This window comes from Sinohyriopsis cumingii, chromosome 4, assembly GCF_028554795.1.
Source record: "Sinohyriopsis cumingii isolate HCF-2022 chromosome 4, ASM2855479v2, whole genome shotgun sequence".
Classification (NCBI taxonomy): Eukaryota; Metazoa; Mollusca; class Bivalvia; order Unionida; family Unionidae; genus Sinohyriopsis; species Sinohyriopsis cumingii.
Window position 1 is genome coordinate 133,495,596 of NC_142964.1, and position 18,059 is coordinate 133,513,654.

Below are 18,059 nucleotides of genomic sequence, written 5' to 3' on the forward strand. Positions count from 1 at the left end.
AATAAATTATGGAACTTGATTGTTAACAACTTCTAGAAATTGCCTATAAATAAATATAAACTGGAGTGGTGTCTATAAACAAGCATAAACTGGAGTGATGAATATAAACATGCATCAACTGGAGTATTATCAATAAATAAGTATAAACTGGGGTATTGTCTATAAATAAGTATCAACTGGGGTATTGTCTATAAATAAGTATAAACTGGGGTATTGTCTATAAATAAGTATAAACTGGGGTATTGTCTATAAATAAGTATAAACTGGGGTATTGTCTATAAATAAGTATAAACTGGAGTATTGTTTATAAATAAGTATAAATTGGAGTATTTTCTATAAATACAATGTGATTCTTCTATAGCATGTACTGTTATAACATTAATTTGGATATAACATAATCGTGGCTTGGTTCCTGAAATTTCATATTCATGTATTTTTTCTCATACACGAAAAAATATTTTTTCTTCTTAAAAGTATGAAAAATAACATGTAAAAAGTTTAATCAGGGATTGCCAATGGCATTCTAGAGTGAGCATTTCAGAGGCACCATGAAAGAAAGCTGCAAACTTGGATATAAAATGCATTGGAATCTACACATTGTTACATAAGTCCTTTGTTCATACTGACAAGCCATCTTAACAGTGCATTGTTGTATCATAATCCACTTATGCTGACATGTGACCTGAGTATTGTATGCTTTGAGGTCTCTGCTTGTTTTCTGTTGACGTTTCTGGTAGTGGAGATCAACTGAATAAGGTAATATGTCATAATTGATCTTTGGGACAAAATAGTGTTGGACTATTGGTTGCTTGCTAGTAATTAATATATTTATTTAGACTGACCTATGCATGCAGATGGTAAGTAAAATCCCTCTTTTTTTCGCTTATATAATTAAATCCTACAGAACACTCACATTTTCTATAGTAACAAAACATCTTTTCATCCATCGTCTGTTGACCTTTTCTTAAATTTCTGATTCATACATGGAAGGCAGCATCACTCTACTACCAGAATTGTCAAAATAGTAATAATATTGTTCATAAAAAGCAGAGATCTACTTGTTGGTCTATCCAATAGTCATGCTACTGGAACTTGCTACAATCAACCAACCTTTGAAAGCTGGAACTGTAACAGCTACAATCAAGCAAACAACAGTGGTAAGCAGTTCAAGTTTGTGGCTTGTGTACAAAAAGTAGTTGTAGTTTTTGCACAATGCATTTAACTTGAAAAGAATGCTATTAAGACATTTTGATACCCCTTGTGTATAACATTCCTGATACCCCTTGTGTATAACGTTCCTGATACCCCTTGTGTATAACGTTCCTAGCACTGTCATCTAAAATTGCCTGATCAGTAGAATCAGTAGCTTCAGACACTTGATTCTACATTGCAAGGTATGTATTCTTCCAACTCAGTAATAATGTTTTACTCTATGTGATACTGTGACAGATCTCAGTGTACAGTTTTACTGTATTTTACTATATGTGAAACTGCCAGATCTCAGCTTACAGCTTTACTGCATGTGAAACTTTACCATATCACATTGTACAGTCTTTACTGTCTGTGAAACTAAATCTTAGCTTACAGTTTTACTGTATATGAAACTAGATCTCAACTTACAGTTTTGCTCTTTGTGAAACTACATCTCAGCTTACAGTTGTACTCTATGTGAAACTACATCTCAGGTTACAGTTTTACTCTATGTGAAACTACATCTCAGCTTACAGTTTTACTGTATGTGAAACTACATCTCAGCTTACAGTTTTACTCTGTGTGAAACTACATCTCAGCTTACAGTTTTACTCTATGTGAAACTACATCTCAGCATACAGTTGTACTCTATGTGAAACTACATCTCAGCTTACAGTTTTACTGTATATGAAACTAGATCTCAACTTACAGTTTTACTCTTTGTGAAACTACATCTCAGCATACAGTTGTACTCTATGTGAAACTACATCTCAGCTTACAGTTTTACTCTATGTGAAACTACATCTCAGCTTACAGTTTTACTCTGTGTGAAACTACATCTCAGCTTACAGTTTTACTCTGTGTGAAACTACATCTCAGCTTACAGTTTTACTCTATGTGAAACTACATCTCAGCATACAGTTGTACTCTATGTGAAACTACATCTCAGCTTACAGTTTTACTGTATATGAAACTAGATCTCAACTTACAGTTTTACTCTTTGTGAAACTACATCTCAGCATACAGTTGTACTCTATGTGAAACTACATCTCAGCTTACAGTTTTACTCTATGTGAAACTACATCTCAGCTTACAGTTTTACTCTGTGTGAAACTACATCTCAGCTTACAGTTTTACTCTATGTGAAACTACATCTCAGCATACAGTTGTACTCTATGTGAAACTACATCTCAGCATACAGTTGTACTCTATGTGAAACTACATCTCAGCTTACAGTTTTACTCTATGTGAAACTACATCTCAGCTTACAGTTTTACTCTATGTGAAACTACATCTCAACTTACAGTTTTACTCTGTGTGAAACTACATCTCAACTTACAGTTTTACTCTGTGTGAAACTACATCTCAGCTTACAGTTTTACTCTGTGTGAAACTACATCTCAACATACAGTTGTACTCTATGTGAAACTACATCTCAGCTTACAGTTGTACTCTATGTGAAACTACATCTCAGCTTACAGTTGTACTCTATGTGAAACTACATCTCAGCTTACAGTTGTACTCTATGTGAAACTACATCTCAGCTTACAGTTGTACTCTATGTGAAACTACATCTCAGGTTACAGTTTTACTCTATGTGACACTACATCGCAGCTTATAGTTGTACTCTGTGTGAAACTACATCTCAGCTTACAGTTGTACTCTATGTGAAACTACATCTCAGCTTACAGTTGTACTCTATGTGAAACTACATCTCAGGTTACAGTTTTACTCTATGTGACACTACATCGCAGCTTATAGTTGTACTCTGTGTGAAACTACATCTCAGCTTACAGTTGTACTCTATGTGAAACTACATCTCAGCTTACAGTTTTACTCTGTGTGAAACTACATCTCAGCTTACAGTTGTACTCTATGTGAAACTACATCTCAGCTTACAGTTTTACTCTGTGTGAAACTACATCTCAGCTTACAGTTTTACTCTATGTGAAACTACATCTCAGCTTACAGTTTTACTGTAAATGAAACTGTGCCAGATCTCAGCTGCAATGATAGAGAATTTATATTTGTAATCATGGGATGAAAAATATTTTTGACTGTTTTCACTGCAAAGAATAATAACCTCAAGCAGACAAAACACATGCCAGAGAGTGAAAGTTTATGAAAGCATGACCTTGCCTCAAAGTTTTACCATCTTTAAATAATAAAGTATTATTGCTATTATTAGTATTTATTATTTTAAGAACAATAAGAGTTTGTATTAAGATTGGCATAAGTTATTTAAGTTTATCTAAAAATACAGAACATCATGGGATGAAAAATATTTTTGACTGTTTTCACTGCAAAGAATAATAACCTCAAGCAGACAAAACACATGCCAGAGAGTGAAAGTTTATGAAAGCATGACCTTGCCTCAAAGTTTTACCATCTTTAAATAATAAAGTATTATTGCTATTATTAGTATTTATTATTTTAAGAACAATAAGAGTTTGTATTAAGATTGGCATAAGTTATTTAAGTTTATCTAAAAATACAGAACAAATGAAACTTGTAATATAAAATGTGTTTCTAAGAGGGAAAAAATGGAACTAAAGCATTATGCCATAAATTGTACTTCCTGTAAAGATAACAGTTTTGTACATGAACTCTACTTCTTGTAAAGATAACAGTTTTGTACATAAACTCTACTTGTAAAGATAACAGTTTTGTACATAAACTCTACTTCTTGTAAAGATAACAGTTTCTTACATAAAACTAATTCTTGTAAAGATAACAGTTTTGTACATAAAACTAATTCTTGTAAAGATAACAGTTTTGTACATAAACTCTACTTCTTGTAAAGATAACAGTTTCTTACATAAAACTAATTCTTGTAAAGATAAGTTTTGTACATAAACTCTTCTTCTTATAAAGATAACAGTTTTGTACATAAACTCTACGTCTTGTAAAAATAAGTTCAGTATATAAACTCTACTTCTTGTAAAGATAACAGTTTCTTACATAAAACTAATTCTTGTAAAGATAACAGTTTTGTACATGAATTCTACTTATTGTAAAGATAACAGATTCATACATAAATTCTACTTCTTGTAAAGATAACAGTTTTATACATGAACTCTAATTCTTGTAAAGATAACAGTTTTATACATGAACTCTAATTCTTGTAAAGATAAGTTTTGTACATAAACTCTACTTCTTGTAAAGATAACAGTTTCATACATAAATTCTACTTGTAACAGTTTCAAACTTGTGCTATTATATTTCAGGTCCTTGGTGTACATGCATAAACTACTTATGAAGATAACAATATCATACATAAACTGTACTTTTTGAAAAGATAACAATATCATACATAAACTGTACGTTTTGTAAAGATAACAATATCATACCTGTGCTGTTGTGTTAATTTCAGATCTGTGGTGTACAAACTGTGCTTGTAAAGATAAAAATTTCACAAATAAATTCTATTTATTGTAACGCTAACAGTTTCATTCATGTGCCATTATGTTGATTTCAGGTCTGTGGTGTACAAGCTTGGAGCAAACAGTAAGTTTTCTGAGCACCAAAGAATAGCCACCATGGGTTGCCGGGCCATCAGGTTTCTGCAAATACAGTCTTTAAACCTGCTTGTATTTGTAAATAACCGTGACAACACAGTAAGCAGTCCTCAGAATTCCCTAGTGTATCGCTGGGACACACTGACTAAGAGCTTCATCCTCCATCAGCGTTTGGAAACAAACCGAGCAGAAGATGTCACAGTCTTCAAAGCATATGATGATACAGGTTGGTCATATTTAAAACAGATGTTTCATTTAATCCCTGATGCACTATAACTGGCCACTCCAGAGCTTTATAATTCCACTTGCTAAATGCCTGGTACTAGCTCATATTTGCAAAGTACATGCCTTTAGGAAAGTCCAAAATGTGAGGCGGTAGTGGGGATATTTAGTTCTTATTGCTTTATGTTTGGCAAGTTTTATACTCTATGATTTTCATGCAATACATGTATCAACACATTCTTCTATTAAGTAAATGACTTAAGTTTCTTTCATATATCACATTTTCTCACACAGACATAATAATGTGAATGATTGTTCTTTGAAGCTAGTTTTGAAAACGGAGAATACAGATTTATATTTTTATTTCACAGTTACATTTTAATCATAATACTGTACACAACTTTATATTCCTGACCTGGCAACAGGCATTTTGTGAGCTTCAATATGTGCCGAGCTTGCCCACTGTAAAAGTTAGGCTTGTCAAAGTTTTTATGTATGTCACTGATTTTAGGTGACTAGATAATAACTATTAGTAAAATAATATAAGTCTTGAGCTTTCTTGTCCATTGTCTTCTCAAATAATAGAGTCATCTCTAACAATTAACCTTTTAGACTTTAAAACAATGCAATTTATGTACTGAAAACCTAGCACACACAAGTGGTGTTAATCATCTATTGTTGACATGATAATTACAGCAGTCCGATACATACTTACTGTCTGGCAGATAATTAAATGGATAATAACTGTTCTCAAATCATTCTCAATAAGTTAGCTTGTCAAAGATTGTTTTGAGACCTGTCACCAATTTCAAGGTGACTAGGTGATAATTGTCATGTAAATGGACAAAATAAGTGTTCTAAAATCATTCAGTTGTGAGAATAAATAAATCATTACAAAAGGTCTAGTTTTCATTATTGTTGATGCAGTGGAAGAGATGAGACTGTTAATGTATAGAGGCTATAAAATAAAACTTAATGTTTCCAGCAAGAAATTTTATAAACATGTTTCAAAGAAAAACTGGTTTAATTTCCACTGAAAGTCTTTTACCTAAACATCTCTCCCTTTCTGTTAAGTATTTAGCTTTTTCCAACAAGCTTATATGTCTGTCTGACTGCATAACATACAAATGTCTGACTTTGCATTTCTAAATATATGTCTGTCTGACTGCATAACACACACATGTGTGACTTTGCACTTCTAAATATGTCTGTCTGACTGCATAACACACACGTGTGACTTTGCACTTCTAAATATATGTCTGTCTGACAGCATAACGTACACATGTCTGACTTTGCACTTCTAAATATATGTTTGTTTGACAGCATAACATACACATGTGACTTTGCACTTCTAAATATATGTCTGTCTGACAGCATAACATGCAAATGTCTGACTTTGCACTTCTAAATATATGTCTGTCTGACTGAATAACATACACATGTCTGACTTTGCACTTCTAAATATATGTCTGTCTGACAGAATAACATACACATGTGTGACTTTGCACTTCTAAATATGTCTGTCTGACTGAATAATGTACACATGTCTGACTTTGCACTCCTAAATATATGTCTCTCTGACAGCATAACACACATGTCTGACTTTGCACTTATAAATATATGTATGTCTGACAGCATAACATAAACATGTCTGACTTTACACTTCTAAATATATGTCTGACTGCATAACATACACATATCTGACTTTGCACTTCTAAATACATCTATCTGACTGCATAACATTCACATGTCTGACTTTGCACTTCTAAATACATGTCTATCTGACTGCATAACATACACATGTCCGACTTTGCACTTCTAAATACATGTCTATCTGACTGCATAACATACACATCTCTGACTTTGCACTTCTAAATATATGTGCATTCTAAGCTTTCCTTTCCTTCTAGTCAATATCTATCTACATTTACTTTTTACTGATATATTTTATGATAACTTAATCAATCCATGGTTTTAAGGTGAAAACAAAGACAAAAAAATGAAAAATTTCTGTAGCCATCCAGCTTTTTTATTTTACCTAATATTTTAACTTTAATTGTGATATAATATAGTCATATTTTGGGACAACCTAAAATCTCTGAAGGGCAAGTTCAGGTTTCCTGCCTGCTTACCATTTGCAAGCTGACTTTTATAAACTTTGTAAAGCCCTCCATTCCTGTTACGTGTGACAGAACAGAGCAGACAGCTTAGGATGATTTAGAAGATTTGCCAAATTTTTTCAAGAATTTTGACTTATGAAGTGGGTTAATTTTCAATAAAATGCTGAAATTTTGTTGTGGCACATATTTGACTTTCTTATCCCAGTAAGGAACCAAAGCCTGTGTCGCTGTGTGAGTAGTTTTCATCTGTTTTGGAGAACTTTTGTGTGATTTCTGAGTCAAAGAACATTATTTGGACTTGATCTGAAAAATTATCTTCTACCATAAACAGGAGATTATGTTTAGCTATAAAGTTGGTAAACAGCATTTCAGCATATTTATCTGAATTCAATTTGAATACAGATTCCTTGAACATGCATTTTAGTCATGGTATATTTGTTATCTTGCTTTGTTATCTTGCTTTCACTAGATTAGGTTTCAGTATGCACATAATGTTATCTATGCCACCAAAGCAGATTTTAAAATATACTTTACAGGAAGAGCAGAATGGATACTGATTTCCTTTAAAATTTATTCCAATGACTGAAGTTCTTGTTTTCATCCATTGTTGAATTTTGTGTGTTATTTCTTTTGTTTAGATTTAGGCATTTTGGCATTGGGAGATAATGCACATATAAACATCTTGACAAACTTTAAACACCAAAACCAAACCATCCAATTTGTATGCCTTTTGAGTTCTTTAGTAATCCAAATATAGTCAATTAACATCTTACTTCTGTCTAAATTACCTTTGATCATGCATAGTATAGACTGCAATCCAATTTAGCAACATTAAGCACTGAATCAGAACCTATCCTGCAGACAGAATGTTTGATGCTGATTGATCTTTGTAGTAATCCAACGATAATCAATTAATGTCTTTAATCATTTCAGAATTATTTTAGATCACACATAGTATAATCCATGTCAACAAATTTCAAACACTGAAGCCATCTGACCCTGCCAAAAGAATCAAAATTCATTCATTCAAAGAAAGTTTTGTTTGTATTTTATTATTCAATTTCAGTGAATCTTGCCTTTGCAAACGGAATTGGGAACTCTGTAATATTTGTCTGGGATGTTCAGCAGAATCAGTTTAAACCAGTTTGGACTGGTCCACCAGCTAGGAATTTGTATCCAGTTAGGATCATCCAGACTGCAGCCAGTATTGACCTTATTGCTGTTGCAGAGAAAAACATCACAGCAAATGCTACGATTTACCAGGTCATCAAGGTCAAGGACAGTGACTTTGCTCCAAGGTTAGGGAAAAAATGTTTCTTCTTTTACAGTTCTGTTCAAATTGTGATAAAGTTCATACTGATAGATTAACAAGGTTTTGTCACATTGTTCTTATTTCATACATCTGTATATTCATTATAAAATTTAAAGGTTATTGCTGCATGTTATTTATCAGGAGAAATAAGAAAACAAGTTTTACTTCATTTACTTTGGATTAGAAATTAATTTCTCACTTACAGAAAAAGAAATCTTTTTCATAAAATGTTTGGTAGCAAGTCTATGTTGTAGTCTAACATTAATTTCAAGAAGAGTGTGTGTCATTTTTTATTTTTTTTGTGTGTGTTAAGGCTTGTCATGGATTCATGTTATCTCAAGGATATGGGAATTTGTTCTAATGGAACTGTTTGTGGTTATTGTAGAATATGGAAAACTATTTGATCATCAAGTTTCATCATATGATATGTTATTTTTTAATAGTCAGAGAGTCATCTGGGGCTTATTTTTATTGTTTGAATCACCTGCAGGAAACAAACAATATTAACCACACTCATTGACTTGCTGCATTTTTCAGAACAGTAACCATGACCTTTGACCCAGGTCAAACCTTACTGCACACAACAGCCATGGTCCTGCAGGACACAATTCCAGAGGACACTGAGACCTTCTATGTGACCTTGAGAAATCCTAGTGGGGGTGTAGAGATAGGCCCAAACAACAGAATCACCATCAATATACTGTCAAATGACAATGCTCATGGAATTATTGAAATTGCTGCTGTAAGTTGCCTTTGGATCCAAGTATTAGTTAGTTCTGATTATATTCTTGATCACCGAAACCTCTCAATTGCAGACAAAAATGCTTAATACGTAATGTGACTGTTCTTTATTAGGGCTTTTGAAATAAAGCAAATTATCTGAACTACTCTCTGGGAAGTTATAGCAAACAAACAGTTCTACCAATAAAGGGAGTGCAGGTTTTGCTTATTTACATATATGAATACAAACCAGTATGAGTAACTGGAAGATAGAAACCAGTACTACTAAATTATTATATGACATCACTGGAAAACAAAACACCCAAGACTAACTACCTACTAGAGTTACCAAGTACTATTAAATTATTATATGACATCACTGATTCAATATTGCCATTTCAGCCATTTCATATGTTAGCACTTGGGATACAAGTAATTTATGTGTTAAGTTGTGAAATACCATGCATGATTCCATTCTCTGCTGTTGCATACTAATGTGCACAAGTTTGTACTGTGAGCAACATCTGCCAGAATTTCTGGCTGAAGAAGTACAGTCTACATAAGATTTGTTGCAAGAATGTGTGCATTGTGTCATCAACCAAAAATCTTACATTTGTGATTATTTTATATTAAAATTGTTTAACCGGAGTGATTTCAATCTTATTTTCCATGAAATGTATATAACTGGAGTGATTTTAATATTTTTTCCAATGAAATTTTATGTAACATGAGTGATTGAAATCTTTTGTTTCATATGAAATGTATGTAACTGAAATAATTTTATCTTGTGAGAGTGATTTTAATCCTTTGGGAGCCAAAAGAGTTAACCTTGTGTGATAAAACTTGATGGGGAGGGAAAATAAACCCAATTTAATGGACTATTTTACTATTTTTTTCACACCTGCAAAGCACATGCAAGACAGGTGCCACATTTCAGACAGCATTGTCATTGTTATTAGTGTAGGCATCAACATGAAGATTTTAAATTTTGCTCAATTACTCAGACACTGTTTAACATGAAATATAATTACTTCTTCATCATGGAAGGAAATTGCAGTTGTTGTGACCTGCTTTCAAGCTTCAGTGATTGTTAGGGTTGTGCATATAGCTTAGCTTCTGTATGAAAATCATGCATACTGCATCAGCAGAACAGTCAAGACATTACATTCTGCAGAACTTTGGTTTTCATTCATGCATATTAATGTTGCCATTACATTGCCTTCTTCTAATACTCTGCAAGAAGGGAGACAACTCCAGGAAATTGTTTAATTGAATCAAAAGATGATAGTGATTTATACCATCAATTATCAGAGTACCATAGGTATCCTTATGTCTTGCACATTATTTTCTGGGTTGCCAATATTTATTGAGAAAATTATCAATTGTTATTTTTTAACTCACTTTAGCTACATAAGTTTGCTAAGCTTTAATTAGAAAGAGTTTTCTATATAAAAATTTGGCATGCAAAAATATAATTGTCATTTTCATGGATTAATATTGTATGAAGAATAGGGTGGTAGAAAAATTATAGCAATTAATATTGTATGAGGAATAGGGTGGCAGAATAATTATAGCAATTAATATTGTATGAAGAATAGGGTGGCAGAATAATTATAGCAATTAATATTGTATGAAGAATAGGGTGGTAGAATAATTATAGCAATTAATATTGTATGAAGAATAGGGTGGCACAATAATTATAGCAATTAGCATTGTATGAAGAATAGGGTGGTAGAAAAATTATAGCACATAAATTTGAAGATATTTTATCGTTTTGGTCTGGTGCATATTTATAATTCTCTATAATTAATCCTATATAACTTGATTTCTTTCATAGGATTCTGGAATGACTGTGTAGATAGATGAGAATTAATTATTTGGTCGTCATGTGAGTGTGTCTGCTACATACTAGAGCATATAACACCAACTGAGTGGCATAATTTTTTGGTGATGTGTGCTCAGTCATGATAGAATATGGGCTGGTGTGTGCAGACAAGGCAATGGTGCTGTTTACCGGCAGACCTGTGTTCGAATCTTTGTAGAGATCAAATTAAAAATTCTCTAACCTGTATGATAGTATTGTTTGTATTATATATTAATTCTGCCTACTATTATCCAGCATTCTCCAATAAAATCCAGGGATAGCACTTTCTGTTCTGTCTAGTGTATATTTATAATTATATATATATAGATATATGTGTGTGTATGTGTGTGAGAAAAAGGAGGACAGAGGAACTGCCTGAATGGGGTATTGGTCTTTGAATAAGCGGTCTATCGGGAAGTTGGACACAACAAACCCATTTCTCCTACTTGACTCAGTACATTAGTCATTGAACTAAACATCTCCAGTTTGACTGGACAGTTCTAAATTTCAAGGCTGTAGTAGAAGATTCAAGTTACTGAAAAGAAATATATAATTCAGGATTCTCTTGACATCCGGGCTATGGAGCTAACGGGACGGGACAACACCATCCAGATCAATGTTTTGCGTAGTCAAGGGTACTTTGGCCTAGTATCTGTACGCTGGGTTGCCACAGGAGACCAAAATGGAACAAATGATATTTTTCCACTGGAGGGCAAGGTTAGATATTTTCTTTTTCAAGGATATACTCTTTCTCTCCTTAAATTCCTGTTAAAGTATACCCATAGACATTGACTGGCAGAAAATTAATATCAATCAATGTTAAATATGATAGGTTATCAGTTACTAGAAGCTGATGCAAATTATCATTGATCATAAATCTTTTTTTGAATTAGAAGGTGTTATTTGTTTTCTTCAGGAAGATTATTTACAGGGAAAGGGTGGGAAAGAGGCAGCTTTCTTTAGCATTAGTGTAAATGTTTGCCTATGTTCACAGGTGGAGTTTGCCACTGGTCAGTCTGTGGCCACAATAAGTCTGACAATCCGGAATGATGACCTACCTGAACTGGCAGAGGTCACTTACATCCAGTTAACAGAGGTTATAGATTCTGGCACTGACCGGGTAGGACAAGGTGCACAAATTGGTGAGTCATAAAAGATGGCAAATCCTAAATAGAGAGGATTCTAATCTAGAGAGGATTCTAATCTAGGGAGGATTATGGTCTAGAGAGGATAATAATCTAGGGAGGATTCTAATCTAGAGAGGATTATAATCTAGAGAGGATTGTAATCTTGAGAGGATTATAATCTAGGGAGGATTCTAATCTAGAGAGGATTGTAATCTTGAGAGGATTATAATATAGGGAGGATTGTAATCTTGAGAGGATTCTAATCTAGGGAGGATTCTAATCTAGGGAGGGTTATAATCTACGGAGGATTATAATCTAGAGAGGATTGTAATCTTGAGAGGTTTATAATCTAGGGAGGATTATAATCTAGGGAGGATTCTAATATAGAGAGGATTATAATCTAGAGAGGATTGTAATCTTGAGAGGATTATAATCTAGAGAGGATTGTAATCTAGGGAGGATTTTAATCTAGAGAGGATTATAATCTAGGGAGGATTCTGATGTAGAGAGGATTATAATCTAGGGGGATTCTAATCTAGGGAAGATTCTGAATGTAAATAATATAGAGATTATCCAGCATGTGAAATTTGGACATTGACTGTAATAGATATAGATTGTTGTATGGTATGTAATGATTAGGCATTGTAAATTACGGGCATGGTTTGTGATGTTTAGACACATTAAAATGCATAGATTACATGGCTTGTATGTTCAGACACTATAAAATGTATAGATTATATGGCTTATGATGTTTGGACACTATAAAATGTATAGATTATATGGCTTGTGATGTTTGGACACTATAAAATGTATAGATTATATGGCTTTTGATGTTTGGACACTATAAAATGTATAGATTATATGGCTTATGATGTTTGGACACTATAAAATGTATAGATTACATGGCTTTTGATGTTTGGACACTATAAAATGTATAGATTACATGGCTTTTGATGTTTGGACACTATAAAATGTATAGATTATATGGCTTGTGATTTTCAGACACTATAAAATGTATAGATTATATAACCTCTGGGTTGACATTTTTTCTCAAGTATTCCTGCAAAACTTTAAACTAAAACAAAATCTTGCACTGAGTGTAACATTGCAAACAATGTATCAAAATGAATATTTTTAGTGACAATGATTAATAGAGCACATCATAAAAGTGTTGACCAAAGAACCTCACAAAAGTTTCATAGTTAGTAACATGTAGGTATAACTAGACCATGTCTTGCATTGGTACTAATATGGGTTGCATAGTAACATGTAGGTATGACTAGACCATGTCTTGCATCAGTACCAAACTGGGTTGCATAGTAACATATAGGTATGACAAGACCATGTCTTGCATCAGTACCACTCTGGGTTGCATAGTAACATGTAGGTATGACTAGACCATGTCTTGCATCAGTACCACTCTGGGTTGCATAGTAACATGTAGATATGACTAGACCATGTCTTGCATCAGTACCACACTGGGTTGCATAGTAACATGTAGGTATGACTAGACCATGTCTTGCATCAGTACCACTCTGGGTTGTATAGTAACATGTAGGTATGACTAAACCATGTTTTGCATTGGTACTACTCTGGGTTGCATAGTAACATGTAGGTATGACAAGACCATGTCTTGCATCAGTACCAAACTGGGTTGCATAGTAACATGTAGATCTGACTAGATCATGTCTTGCATCAGTACCACTCTGGGTTGCATAGTAACATGTAGGTATGACTAGACCATGTCTTGCATCAGTACCACTCTGGATTGTATAGTAACATGTAGGTATGACTAAACCATGTTTTGCATCAGTACCAAACTGGGTTGCATAGTAACATGTAGATATGACTAGATCATGTCTTGCATCAGTACCACTCTGGGTTGCATAATAACATGTAGGTATGACTAGACCATGTCTTGCATTGGTACTACTCTGGGTTGCATAGTAACATGTAGGTATAACTAGACCATGTCTTGCATCAGTACCACTCTGGGTTGCATAGTAACATGTAGGTATGACTAGACCATGTCTTGCATCAGTACCACTCTGGGTTGCATAGTAACATGTAGGTATGACTAAACCATGTCTTGCATCAGTACCAATCTGGATTGTATAGTAACATGCAGGTATGACTAGACCATGTTTTGCATTAGTACCAAACTGGGTTGCATAGTAACATGTAGATATGACTAGATCATGTCTTGCATCAGTACCACTCTGGGTTGCATAGAACATGTAGGTATGACAAGACCATGTCTTGCATCAGTACCACTCTGGGTTGCATAATAACATGTAGATATGACTAGACCGTGTATTGCATCAGTACCACTCTGGATTGTATAGTAACATGTAGGTATGACTAAACCATGTTTTGCATCAGTACCACTCTGGGTTGCATAGTAACATGTAGGTATGACAAGACCATGTCTTGCATCAGTACCACTCTGGGTTGCATAGTAACATGTAGGTATGACAAGACCATGTCTTGCATCAGTACCACTCTGGGTTGCATAGTAACATGTAGGTATGACAAGACCATGTCTTGCATCAGTACCACTCTGGATTGTATAGTAACATGTAGGTATGACTAAACCATGTTTTGCATCAGTACCAATCTGGGTTGCATAGTAACATGTAGATATGACTAGACCATGTCTTGCATCAGTACCACTCTGGATTGTATAGTAACATGTAGGTATGACTAGACCATGTCTTGCATCAGTACCAATCTGGGTTGCATAATAACATGTAGGTATGACTAGACCATGTATTGCATCAGTACCAATCTGGGTTGCATAATAACATGTAGGTATGACTAGACCATGTCTTGCATTGGTACTACTCTGGGTTGCATAGTAACATGTAGGTATGACTAGACCATGTCTTGCATCAGTACCACTCTGGGTTGCATAGTAACATGTAGGTATGACAAGACCATGTCTTGCATCAGTACCACTCTGGGTTGCATAGTAACATGTAGGTATGACTAGACCATGTCTTGCATCAGTACCACTCTGGGTTGCATAGTAACATGTAGGTATGACAAGACCATGTCTTGCATCAGTACCACTCTGGGTTGCATAGTAACATGTAGGTATGACTAGACCATGTCTTGCATCAGTACCACTCTGGGTTGCATAGTAACATGTAGGTATGACAAGACCATGTCTTGCATCAGTACCACTCTGGGTTGCATAGTAACATGTAGGTATGACAAGACCATGTCTTGCATCAGTACCACTCTGGATTGTATAGTAACATGTAGGTATGACTAGACCATGTCTTGCATCAGTACCACTCTGGGTTGCATAGCAACATGTAGGTATGACTAAACCATGTCTTGCATCAGTACCACTCTGGGTTGCATAGTAACATGTAGGTATGACTAGACCATGTCTTGCATCAGTTCCACTCTGGGTTGCATAGTGACATGTAGGTATGACTAGACCATGTCTTGCATCAGTACCACTCTGGGTTGCATAGTAACATGTAGGTATGACAAGACCATGTCTTGCATCAGTACCACTCTGGGTTGCATAGTAACAAGTAGGTATGACAAGACCATGTCTTGCATCAGTACCACTCTGGGTTGCATAGTAAAATGTAGGTATGACTAGACCATGTCTTGCATCAGTACCACTCTGGATTGTATAGTAACATGTAGGTATGACTAAACCATGTTTTGCATCAGTACCAATCTGGGTTGCATAGTAACATGTAGATATGACTAGACCATGTCTTGCATCAGTACCACTCTGGATTGTATAGTAACATGTAGGTATGACTAGACCATGTCTTGCATCAGTACCAATCTGGGTTGCATAATAACATGTAGGTATGACTAGACCATGTCTTGCATTGGTACTACTCTGGGTTGCATAGTAACATGTAGGTATGACTAGACCATGTCTTGCATTGGTACTACTCTGGGTTGCATAGTAACATGTAGGTATGACTAGACCATGTCTTGCATCAGTACCACTCTGGTTTGCATAGTAACATGTAGGTATGACAAGACCATGTCTTGCATCAGTACCACTCTGGGTTGCATAGTAACATGTAGGTATGACTAGACCATGTCTTGCATCAGTACCACTCTGGGTTGCATAGTAACATGTAGGTATGACAAGACCATGTCTTGCATCAGTACCACTCTGGGTTGCATAGTAACATGTAGGTATGACAAGACCATGTCTTGCATCAGTACCACTCTGGGTTGCATAGTAACATGTAGGTATGACTAGACCATGTCTAGCATCAGTACCACTCTGGGTTGCATAGTAACATGTAGGTATGACTAGACCATGTCTTGCATCAGTACCACTCTGGGTTGCATAGTAACATGTAGGTATGACAAGACCATGTCTTGCATCAGTACCACTCTGGGTTGCATAGTAACATGTAGGTATGACAAGACCATGTCTTGCATCAGTACCACTCTGGGTTGCATAGTAACATGTAGGTATGACTAGACTATGTCTTGCATCAGTACCACTCTGGATTGTATAGTAACATGTAGGTATGACTAAACCATGTTTTGCATCAGTACCAATCTGGGTTGCATAGTAACATGTAGGTATGACAAGACCATGTCTTGCATCAGTACCACTCTGGATTGTATAGTAACATGTAGGTATGACTAGACCATGTCTTGCATCAGTACCACTCTGGGTTGCATAGTAACATGTAGGTATGACTAAACCATGTCTTGCATCAGTACCACTCTGGATTGCATAGTAACATGTAGATATGACTAGACCATGTCTTGCATCAGTACCACTCTGGGTTGCATAGTAACATGTAGGTATGACTAGACCATGTCTTGCATCAGTACCAATCTGGGTTGCATAGTAACATGTAGATATGACTAGACCATGTCTTGCATCAGTACCACTCTGGGTTGCATAGTAACATGTAGGTATGACTAGACCTTGCCTTGCATTAGTATCATTTTGGGTTGCATAGTAATGTGTAGCTATGAGTAGAGCAGGTCTTGTGTCTTGCATCACTACCTTTTATGGATAAATAATTAACCCTTATGAAGCACCCCTACTGGTAATTTGGGATATTACCAGCTTTTTGATGGAGAAATAATTAACCCTTATAAAGCACCCCTACTGGTAATTTGGGATATGATAAGATTAATTATTACGGAGAAATAATTAACCCTTATGAAGTACACATACTGGTAATTTGGGAAATGGCCAGATTTTTTTATGGAGAAATAATTAACCCTTCTTCCGTACCCCTACTGGAAATCTAAAAAGAATGAAAATGTGTACAGTTTTTCAGCTGAAAATATCTTATAGGAGACAAGTATTAAATGAAAGGACAAAATAGTGTCTAACTGGAAAAGAAAACTGAAACTTTGAGATGCATCATAAACATCCATTCTCCTAACTTGTTACTCTGGTTAGTATTTTCACTATTGCAGTTATATGGATGACTAGATATGAAACTATGATTACCATGTACTAATATAATGGTCATATGAATTTAGATACCCCTCTCCAGTGTTGGCAACATGCTATTTCAAAACAAGAATTTTGTTTTAGGAATGAACAAGACAGCCAAAGTAACAGTGCTAGCAAATGACTCTCCATATGGCGTTGTTAGTTGGGAGACAACTCTGGTGATAGTCCAGGAACCCAAAGATACAGACTCTGTGGAAACCTTGTATATTGTCAGGGAGCAAGGCATGATGGGGGATCTGCAAGTAACATTTCAGTGAGTAGAAAAGATGTCAAGGTCACCTTGGTGGAAGCTCAGCATAGTGATTACTTTGGTGTCCATGTGTGTGTGTGTCCATCAGTATATTTGTTTGTCCATCTGTCAAAGCCCTTGATTTACTGTTTTAAAGTATTTTCTATGGTCAGTTTTGCAAGTCCAGTTGGCCACATTCATATTATTTGGCCATTTTACCAAAACTTGGATTTAGGCTCAACAAGCAGATCATGGCCTGCCTTCTTATTGTATGTTAGTG

General features: G+C 35.0%; 1 protein-coding gene across 1 annotated transcript in view; it reads left to right on the plus strand.

The window, feature by feature from the left end:
- Positions 1-18,059, plus strand: part of LOC149802116 (adhesion G protein-coupled receptor V1-like) — a 513,020-nt gene that overhangs the window by 327,573 nt on the left and 167,388 nt on the right. Inside the window, exons 62-67 of the mRNA XM_089956897.1 lie at positions 4,670-4,935; positions 8,118-8,349; positions 8,901-9,105; positions 11,506-11,664; positions 11,942-12,089; positions 17,632-17,803. Coding sequence (XP_089813023.1) covers positions 4,670-4,935; positions 8,118-8,349; positions 8,901-9,105; positions 11,506-11,664; positions 11,942-12,089; positions 17,632-17,803 — 1,182 coding nt within the window. The remainder of the gene's footprint in view (positions 1-4,669; positions 4,936-8,117; positions 8,350-8,900; positions 9,106-11,505; positions 11,665-11,941; positions 12,090-17,631; positions 17,804-18,059) is intronic.